This window comes from Agrilus planipennis, unplaced genomic scaffold (genome assembly GCF_000699045.2).
Source record: "Agrilus planipennis isolate EAB-ADULT unplaced genomic scaffold, Apla_2.0 scaffold35, whole genome shotgun sequence".
NCBI classification, from domain to species: Eukaryota; Metazoa; Arthropoda; class Insecta; order Coleoptera; family Buprestidae; genus Agrilus; species Agrilus planipennis.
In genome coordinates this window covers 1,655,651-1,665,166 of record NW_020438957.1, presented here as the reverse complement: position 1 = coordinate 1,665,166, position 9,516 = coordinate 1,655,651, and the positions used below count along the sequence as shown (strand labels likewise).

The following is a 9,516-nucleotide window of genomic DNA, read 5'->3' as shown; positions in this document are numbered from 1 at the left end:
ATTTACACGTTTATTGTCAAAAACAATTCAAAGGTAGCTAAATTTTGGTGAAGGTGCCAGACACGATACGAAATCAAATTCTCGCGAAACTTTGAAAATCGGAAATTTGTATTAGGAGAGCATAAGATGCTTGGGAAATCAGATAATTTGGCGGGCAAATTTTAGTGTTATTATTATTGCCGCTTAGTAGCTATCTGATAGACATCTGTAATATAGTTGAAACCTGTAAACTAGATGCAATAATATTTAACTATGGACCGTGAGATGTCCATCCAGGTACCTGAGTTACGAAGGACATACTATAATTCCTTAAGTGTAATATAAGGGATTATCGAAAAGTTTTAACAAAACAATTCTCAAAATTAATTTACCGTGTTGATTTTCCGTATAAATGGGTCGGTTTTGGATGTTGTTCATTTAGATGTTGTTGTTTGAGGTTGCACGTCTTAAAAAATACACTTTATAATTCTTACAATGTAGTAAGGATATTGGTGAATATCTTCCTCCCGAGGAGTATAAGGATTAAAATTTATCTTTTGCTGTAAATGTTTGTTTAATTCTTCAATAAATTACTTCTATATTAGATTATTCAATAAAAAGCTAATAAAATTGAAATATATTTATTAATTATACTCATTATTTACACTTATTACAACAAACTTTAGTATAACTTTATAATACATAATACATATAACGTATTTAATAAAGTTAACAGGATTCATAAAATTGAACACAATTACAAAACCAGGGAATTAATTAACAGTTTACAGAGTAAAAAGAAAAATACCTGTAAGAGAAAGAAAACAAATCCCATTTATATGCATTCTGGAAATAAAGACGAAAAAACATTTAGTATATATACAGATAACCTTCCTAACCTAGAAAATGTTTCTAACCAAGCAGTACGTTTTTATTATCAGTTTAATGGATGTTTTGAAGTGCTTAAATCTAACTATTTAGAAACACGTTTTTATCCAATAAAATGGACGTTAAAGAACTGTGGCAAATAGGGCTCCCAATGTTTATCAATGTAGTAATGTCTGTTGTTGCATTTTTTACAACAATGAAACTGATACCAAAGTTTAAAAACACATTTATCAAAGCACACCTTTTTGGTATAGATATGAATAAACGTACAAGCGAGAAAATGTAAGTAATGTTATTAATGTGTGATTTACATATTTACATCTTACAACTTGTAGACCTGAATCATTGGGAGTGTTAAGCGGATGCATTTTCCTTATAACACTTTTTTTATTTATACCGGTTCCCTTTGGAAGTCGTTTTTTTAATGGAGAAATTCCCCATGATGAAGTAAGTTAAATGTCTCTTATGTCCTTTTTAATCAAACATTTACCTGAGGCATTTTTTTCTATAGATTACTAAACAGAATTATTCCCGAAAATATAACAATTAATTTCAGTTTACTCCATACAGACTTAACTGGCTATTTGTTGATATTTATATACTGGCTTTAGCCAGTAAAATAAATATATACGCAATTTTTAATTACTGCTAATATTTCTTACTAGTTTGTAGAATTATTATCAGCATTGCTGTCCATATGCTGTATGACTCTCTTAGGATTTGCTGATGATGTTTTGGACTTGAGGTGGAGACATAAATTGTTCCTTCCAACCATAGCTTCACTGCCTTTGCTGATGGTGTATTACGTCAACTTTAATTCAACTACTATAATAGTTCCAAAACCTTTGAGAGAATGGTTGGGATTAACAGTGAATTTGGGAATTTTATATTACATATTTATGGGTCTTCTGGCAATATTTTGTACCAATGCTATAAATATATTGGCTGGGATAAATGGTCTCGAAGTAGGTCAGAGCCTTGTTATTTCTTCGTCACTTATAATCTTTAATATAATTGAATTATCTGGGAACCAATGGAAAGCACATCGATTTAGCTTATTTTTCCTTGTCCCATACACTGCTACTTCACTGGCTCTATTCTGGTACAATTGGTAAGTGAAAAAAATGTTAATACCTTTACAAAGCTAGTTTCAAGATTATTTTTACTCAGATTAGAAAGTACCTACTTAATCCTGATTAGTTATTATCTTCAAAGAAAACTATTGGGCCCTAATTTTATAAATTCTGGAAGGGATTCTAATTAAAACTAATTTTATTTAAGTTATAGTAGCATTGTCCTTAATTTAATTACACCAATATTATTAACAAACATAATAACAGGTATAAAATAATATCAATAATCCAACCTTGAATATATATTTGTAAGTAACCAATCATAATTCCATTTATTTTCTATCACAAAATGAGGAGCATAGTAATGCTCATTTGATCGATGTACTCTTTCTAATTCAGTCTTTCCATCTATATACAACCCATTGCCCATTAAATCTTCCAAATATTCTTGGTCTATTTTAGCAGTCTGTTGTTTAAGTGATGTAATGTTTTTGGCAATTAAATAGCTTATAATTGTTTGTGGCTCATAACAAAATTGGCAAAACCACCCTCCAAAGTGATTCAGATCTCCAATTATAAATTGTTTATAAGCAAATTTATCTACTGTTTTGCTATTGAAAATGCTTTGTTTTATATGATTCCAATTTTCATTTAAATAGGAAAATGTGAAAACATTTGTCTTTAAAACAGTTTTCTTTGGATGTAACCAGTAGTAGCCATAAACAGACCATCTCACTCGGAAACTTAGTGGTTCAGGCCAACCATCATAAAGTTTCAAAAATTTCAGTCCCTCTTTATTTAAAATTTCATTTTCATTAATAAAAGCAATTAGTGTTTCTTGCTTTAAATTTCCAATAGAATTTTGTATCTTGGAAAAGAGATCATTTTCATTGACAATGTTAAGATATAGTACCTCTTTATGATACTGTCTTAGAAATCCATTGTTTAATTGGTTCTTTAAAAATACTTCCCCAGAATATTCAATTAGTATGAATAAATCTACAACACTGTTCAATTCACTTATCATAATCTCAAGAGCTGTTGTTAAAAATTTATCTACAATTACAACAAATAGTATATTTCTTTTATATTTCCTTGGCCCTTTTATTTTAATTGATTTTCTAAAATTGAGCAATGCTCTCCAAATTATTTCTGGCTGACCACAATTGTTTCCATGAAATGTCGGAAGACATTTGCAGTTCCATTTATCATTGTTTTGTTTATGTAACATTAATTTTATATCAGTCCCATTTCTAAAGCATATGCTTGTATTGAAGTCTATAAATTCACTGTTAGATGATTGCTTCTTAAGGTATATTCTATGTTTGTATGTATGATATGTATTTTTTTTGAGGGGTACATACTTAAAGCTATTATTTGTAAAAAACGACACCCTTTTGGAAGTTCGCGAAGTTGCAGAAATTATGTCGACATTTAAAAATAAATATGCCAATAGAAGACTTACTTGAAAGCAAAATATTACCCACAAAATAAGACGTTTGTGAAAAATCCGGAATTGGCGCATTTATAACCTCATTTACGAAATTATTGGGCGTGTCAAGCGATTTTTCCTTAATACACTAAAATTTTTTCCTTTCCACTTCTGTTTATATTAACTTGTTAACAGTCTCATCTTTCATTATAAAAAGATTTTCTTATAATTATCTTTAAATGTTAAACTAAAATTTTAATAGATATTTTTGTTTACATTTTTGACATTTCTACCTATAGACATAACAAAATATGAATACAGCACCTGAACGATAAAGGGCATAGATAATTGTTTTGGTTGCGTTCTTTAATTCTGCTACGCATGTAATTCCAACAAAATATCGTATCATGTACTGTTATCACATGTATCACACCTTAAAAACAATTTTACAATAATTTCTTAAGAAAAAAGATTGATCCACAATTCAATAAATATAACAAATACTTAAATTTATGTTATAGGTATCCATCATTGGTGTTTGTTGGCGACACGTTTTGTTACTATTCGGGAATGACCTTTGCCGTTGTAGGCATTTTAGGACATTTTAGTAAAACAACGCTGCTTTTTTTTATTCCTCAAATATTTAATTTCCTGTATTCAATACCTCAATTATTTCATTTAGTACCTTGTCCGAGACATCGATTGCCGAAATTAGATTCTAAATTAGATAAGTTGAACATAAGTACGACTACCTTTAAATATAATGATCTATCATTTTTAGGAAAGTTAATTGTTAATATTTTTAGAATATTTAGGATAATAAAATGGCAAGAAAAAGATGGTTATGTGATAACAAATAATTTTACATTAATTAATTTAGTGTTACTTATAACTGGACCAATGCATGAAGCTCGTTTGACCATATTTTTGTTGATTATACAAATAATTTGTACTGTAATGGCTTTTATCATAAGATATCCTTTAGCTTACATATTTTATGATATTTAATCTATCATATGATTTGCTTCTACTTTTTTGGAAAATAAATAGTGTTGCTGATTTTCTTGCTTTATTTTCTCAAATATCAAAGTGGCCTACTTAAATGACTTAATTATAACTGACTTGAAATGGACGATGAAGAAGAAGGAGAAGGTAAAGGAGAAGGAGAGGGCGAGGAAGTATATCCATATGGGGTACTGTATTATTTTTTTATCATTCTTATTTAAGAATTGTTTATAGAAAAATTATCAAAAATTACTTTCGGGTATTTCATTGCTAGTGTGTCCGAATTTATTCCCAATTTATTCCTTCTGCTGCTTTAGTTATATTTACTTTATAATGAACAAAAATCATTAAATTTGGGAAAAATAGGAATATGAAGGCGGAAGGGACGAGAATTTAGACAGACACGGATGGGGGAGCGCTTTACTTCCTAATGGCGATATTTACGAAGGAGAATATCGTCATGGGAAACGTATGGGGAAAGGTTTATATTGTTTCCGCAATGGAGCACGGTATAATGGAGAATGGAGGAAAGGTTGGTCTAATGTCAACGATGTTTTAGTTTTTGACAAATTAAAGTATTCTTGAAAGAAATATAGTTTTAATATTTTTGTTGTAAATAGCGTGGGAATACATCAATAAATTTTAAACAATATTTTATCCTGTAAAATTTAACTGTTGAGGTTTAAAACATGGTCAGGGTGAATTTATCTACCCCGATGGGGCACGCTATATTGGTCATTGGAGAAAAGACTTCAAGCATGGTCAAGGTTCTTATTACTACCCTAATGGGGACACTTATGAAGGGGCATGGTTTCGAGGATTTCGTCACGGTTTAGGAACTTACACTTACAAAAAGATTAACATAACTCACTTCGGTAGGTATCTAACTATTAGCCACAGTAACAATCTAAAATTTATTGAAATGCTTTAAATTTAGGGATGTGGAATAACGGTAGAATGGAAGGCTCCGGAATAATAAACTATCCGCGGTACAGATTTCATGGGATATTCGATAAAAATTTACCCATTGGACCTGGTTGTTTCACATTTGAAAATAAATACATGCAACACGGTTTTTATATAAACGTTCGAGATCCAGCTTTTGATTATATAGGTGCAGAGGAACTTGTTTTGTCAGAAGAACGAAGGCAAACTGAGGGTATTTATTTTAAATATTTGGAACAAAAACGAATTAATATTATGCTTCCAAAGTTATTAGTATGTATTCTGTTATTTTCACAAATGAATTATGTTGAAGCAAGTATTATAATATCGCGCAATTGTTTTTCACCCCTTTAAAGATTTTCTAATTCAGAGATATTTTAGAATACAGTTCATTAGTAGTTGTTACGTGAGAGCTTGCCCATCTGTTCATTATAATTTAATATTTGTTGTTGAATTACTTTATCAAGCCTTTTTGAAGTAAAACCACAGGTAGATCATCTATATGCATAACACGTTGTCTTATGTAGAAGTTTTATTAAAATACTGACACTGACTGAGGCGATTCAATTATGAAAACCGCGCAATATATTCGTTAACACTCGAATAAATACTAATTAGCATCTGCAACGAATTTTTTTTTTTTTTTAACAACTAAATAATTATTATTAATAAACAACGATGTATTAATATCGTACCTACTTTATAAATAGGTTTAGATGAGGAAGAAGACAGATCAACACCTAAAGGAATTGTTCCAATTTGGAGGGCCCGATGTGTAACTACATTCCAACCGGAATTACTTCCGCCGGAACCTCAGCCGTGGCTTTATAAAGACTCTGAAGATTCTCTACTTGATATTATAGAATATTTACAACAACAATACGAAATCGGCGGTTATGGAGAGGAAGAGGAAGGAAAATTACCCAAAATGCTAGAAGGAGGGGACGAGAAAAAGGATGCTTCTCCTGAGATCCCCAATGTATAAGAAATACAGGGACGTTTTCGAATGATCTTTATAATTTGCTTGATTTAATGATTACATAAACGTTATTAATTTGTTGCAATATGTAGAAGCGTTAAGGTTTGTAAACGGCAGCGCTGAGTAATTATGACGATAAACTGAAGTTCAATAGTATGAATAAAAATTGTATTTTTATGTTCATTAATTCTATGTTGACAAAAAATAATCGCCTTTATAATAACTAGCAAGTGTAAAATAAAAAGAAACTTTACCAGTGCAGTCTACGTCTGTCTCTCTCACTTTGTTGAACCAGCCGTTAACATGTTTATTAGGGCAGCCCTTTCTTTTTCTTTCTTCCTCACTGTATCCACGCATCTGTTTTTCCAATTGCTTTTACGAAGTTTGATAGGTCTACTTCCTACATATCGCCCTAGAAAGAAAGGATACAATTATTTATTAAGTAAAAAAATGTCTAATTAGTGATTCATTTTTGAAATATCAAGAGAATTACTATGATTCCTTAGTGTATCTTGAAATTTACTTCTTTATACTAAAAAAATGCACATTACTGTATGTATNATTTATTATTAAAATATTATTAAATGGAACGAACGGTGGTACATTTTTTAGTTTAAAATATAAAGAAACGTATACACATTAAATGAAACGTGTTTCAATGATACGTGTAGAATGATAATAGTACGATGTACTGTACATGTTTGTTTTTGTTTTCAATGTATTTTGTAAAATTTATTTGGATATAAACTACTGTTAGAAGTAACAATAATTTACTATTAGTTGTCTATTGTCACAGGAAGAAAAAAATATTATTATTATTATTATACAAAAAGAAAAAAAAGGACAAACTATCAATTTATTTTATGTAAGCTTTTCTTTACAATTAGTAAAACATGCAGCGGTATTTGCTACATATGTTTAAAGTTTACTCGTTTCTATTTCCTTCTTTGCTCGAAATTGTAGTGATTTAAAACAAAAAAAGTAATAAAAATAAATTTTGGCTAACGCTAATATATTTTTTTTTAATCAAACAACCTGTGCGTTAAGTGTAAGTCACTTCAAATTTAAATTTCGCCGAATAGTAAGGCTTATAAAGTGTATTTTTTAATACGTGCAACCCCAAACAACAACATCTAAATGAACAACAGTCAAAATCGACCCATTTATACGGAAAATCAACATGGTAAATTAATTTTGAGAATTTTCTGTTAAAACTTTTCGATTATACCTTATATTACACTTAAGGAATTATAGTATGTCCTTCGTAACTCAGGTACCATGAATTAGATTTGTAGTTTTACTTAGTTTTGTTTGTTCATAATTACCCTTTAATTTTCACGTATTCATCATTATTAGTGGAGCTAATTCGTTTTTTCTTGTTCTCTTCTATAGATTGATTTACAAATGAAAGTTTATTGACGCTAATTTGGAGTGATATCGACAGTTGGATGGTGTCCAATGATACTTGTTCTTTCTGCAACTCGTTTGTTGTTGTCTTCTTCAAGTAAAAACGTTAGGAAACGTCTTGTAGTTTATTAAGGTAAGAATGTATGCCCTAATTAAAATACCACTTTAAATGTCCTCTTGGAAATTAGTTATAAACGATAAACAAAAGATTATAAAAAATAATACAAGTTCTAATGCCTTATTAAAACAGGCGTTCAGCGCTATAGAAGGAAGCTTCTTTAATCATTTATGCCATAATTTTTTATTGGAAAAATTGTTATTAACAATTTGTAATTGAACTAAATCTTTGATTTTTTGGTTGATTAATATTTTTGAACGTATCCAATGTTCATTTTCTTGCTCAATGGATAATTGTGTATCTATTGTATTTCTATTTTTACATCTATTACCTATACACTTTGTATATCTATTATCTATGGCCATTATATAATTTGGAGCTTTACTTGGTTTTGTTTGTTGAAAATTGCGTTTTAATTTTCAGATATTGTTCATTAATATTGCATCTAATTCGTTTTCTCTTGTTCTGTTTTACAGATTGGCCTATTATTGAAAGCATATTGAAGTTTCCTTGGGTATTATTGAGTGTCCCCGAATGGATCGTGTACAGTGATATGTTCTTACTGCACTTCGTTTACCCTTGTCTTCCCCACTTGGAAAAATTTTCTGCATTTTTAAGGTAAGCATGTGTGCCCAAATTAGAATTTTACATTAAAATAAGATGATGGATACTGGTTACTGAGGCTTACTAATGTATAAGTTTTTCCATTTGTACCATTGTAATAAAAACTTCTCTAGTGCTCAACATTATTGTTTTACATTCTGTTATCAAATTATTTACTAGGGGAACTAGAAACAATTTATTTCACAGGAACATTATTAAAACTCTATGGATTGCAATGCAATGGGAGAATAAAATAGCAAAAAATCAGTAAAAAATTACAGAACATTGTTGATTTACAACTTTTATTCCATGTTATTTACTTACTACACTTCGTTAATTCATTTTTTATCCGTTTTTACAGATTATCTTATAAGCATGAAGTTAATTTTTATTCTACCCTGTGGTGTCATTTTTCTTGGACTATGGACATTGGCCTGCCGTTAACATCTTCATTTTGCAACATTATCCAATTAATCTTCGACGAATGATTGAGAGAGCACCTTGAAGTTGATTTGCATCCCAAATTGTCTGCAGTGGCATCATTCTTCCTGGATTTGCATTACTGTTTGCACTTGTTGACTTTGGCACATTGTAATTAATTAAGGTGAGAATACATAACATAATTAACATTTGTTTCTCATTATTAATCTGTTGCCACCCTATCTGTTTCAGATCGCCGGTGGAGAAGATAAAGAAGACCCCGTAGTTAAAATACTTGTCTATTTTGCATGTTTTTTGTAGTTTATTTTATTTGAATTAATTTTTGATTGTAGATGTTGTTATTGTTTTTAGTTGTAGTCGTTATTACTGTACTAACACGTTTAGTTTTTTTTGGTAGTCATAGTCTAACATGTCTCTTGCTTACCTCTTCGCTTAGCTTACTGCATATTCTTCCTAATTTGCTTTGCATTTACCCTACGAGTTCTACATGATTCAACGTTTCGTTATCGTGTGTGTTTCTTCTCACCCTTGTGGAATTAGGGAGGGCCTCCCCGAACGACTTCCCTTGGGCTTAGCTATTTAGTTGATCTTAAAAGTGTCTTATACACTTTTCGCGAGTCTACTCTAGCGTTACTTCCTTTCAGAC

General features: G+C 30.2%; 4 protein-coding genes and 1 long non-coding RNA gene across 7 annotated transcripts in view; 3 read left to right on the top strand and 2 right to left on the bottom strand.

Annotated features, from left to right (window-relative positions):
* Nucleotides 1–692: 692 nt before the first annotated feature.
* LOC108744791 (UDP-N-acetylglucosamine--dolichyl-phosphate N-acetylglucosaminephosphotransferase) lies at nt 693–4,432 on the top strand. 2 transcript variants are annotated; one of them, XM_018480708.2, is made up of 4 exons: nt 693–1,149; nt 1,203–1,314; nt 1,533–1,978; nt 2,038–2,217. In XM_018480708.2, coding segments are annotated over exons 1-4 (726 nt in total). In that variant the 5' UTR covers nt 693–982; the 3' UTR covers nt 2,039–2,217. The 2 variants fall into 2 exon arrangements, with proteins under 2 accessions (XP_018336210.1, XP_018336209.1); XM_018480707.2 differs by lacking the exon at nt 2,038–2,217 and adding an exon at nt 3,894–4,432 and having other exon boundaries at nt 695–1,149.
* On the bottom strand, nt 2,750–3,887 carry LOC108744795 (the record flags this gene model as incomplete). The annotated part of the gene is given in 1 exon segment (XM_018480713.1): nt 2,750–3,887. A coding segment is annotated over 1 exon segment (716 nt), but the record flags the coding sequence as incomplete, so codon positions are not given.
* LOC108744793 (radial spoke head 1 homolog) lies at nt 4,400–6,352 on the top strand. The gene is made up of 5 exons (XM_018480711.1): nt 4,400–4,565; nt 4,744–4,909; nt 5,058–5,252; nt 5,315–5,536; nt 6,033–6,352. The coding sequence occupies exons 1-5, from the start codon at nt 4,500–4,502 to the stop codon at nt 6,305–6,307; spliced, it is 924 nt and encodes a 307-aa protein (XP_018336213.1). The 5' UTR covers nt 4,400–4,499; the 3' UTR covers nt 6,308–6,352.
* Nucleotides 6,353–6,455: 103 nt separating this feature from the next.
* The window catches only part of LOC108744794 (RNA-binding protein 42), a 16,540-nt gene continuing 13,479 nt past the window's right edge, over nt 6,456–9,516 (bottom strand). Inside the window, exon 4 of the mRNA XM_018480712.2 lies at nt 6,456–6,713. Within this exon, the coding sequence (XP_018336214.1) occupies nt 6,580–6,713 (134 nt within the window). The 3' untranslated portion in view covers nt 6,456–6,579. The remainder of the gene's footprint in view (nt 6,714–9,516) is intronic.
* Nucleotides 7,668–9,333, top strand: LOC112904613. Of its 2 annotated transcripts, XR_003231228.1 has the most exons (4): nt 7,668–7,841; nt 8,303–8,444; nt 8,791–9,033; nt 9,102–9,333. It is a non-coding gene; the product is annotated as an uncharacterized LOC112904613 (long non-coding RNA). The 2 variants fall into 2 exon arrangements; XR_003231227.1 differs by lacking the exon at nt 7,668–7,841 and having other exon boundaries at nt 8,200–8,444.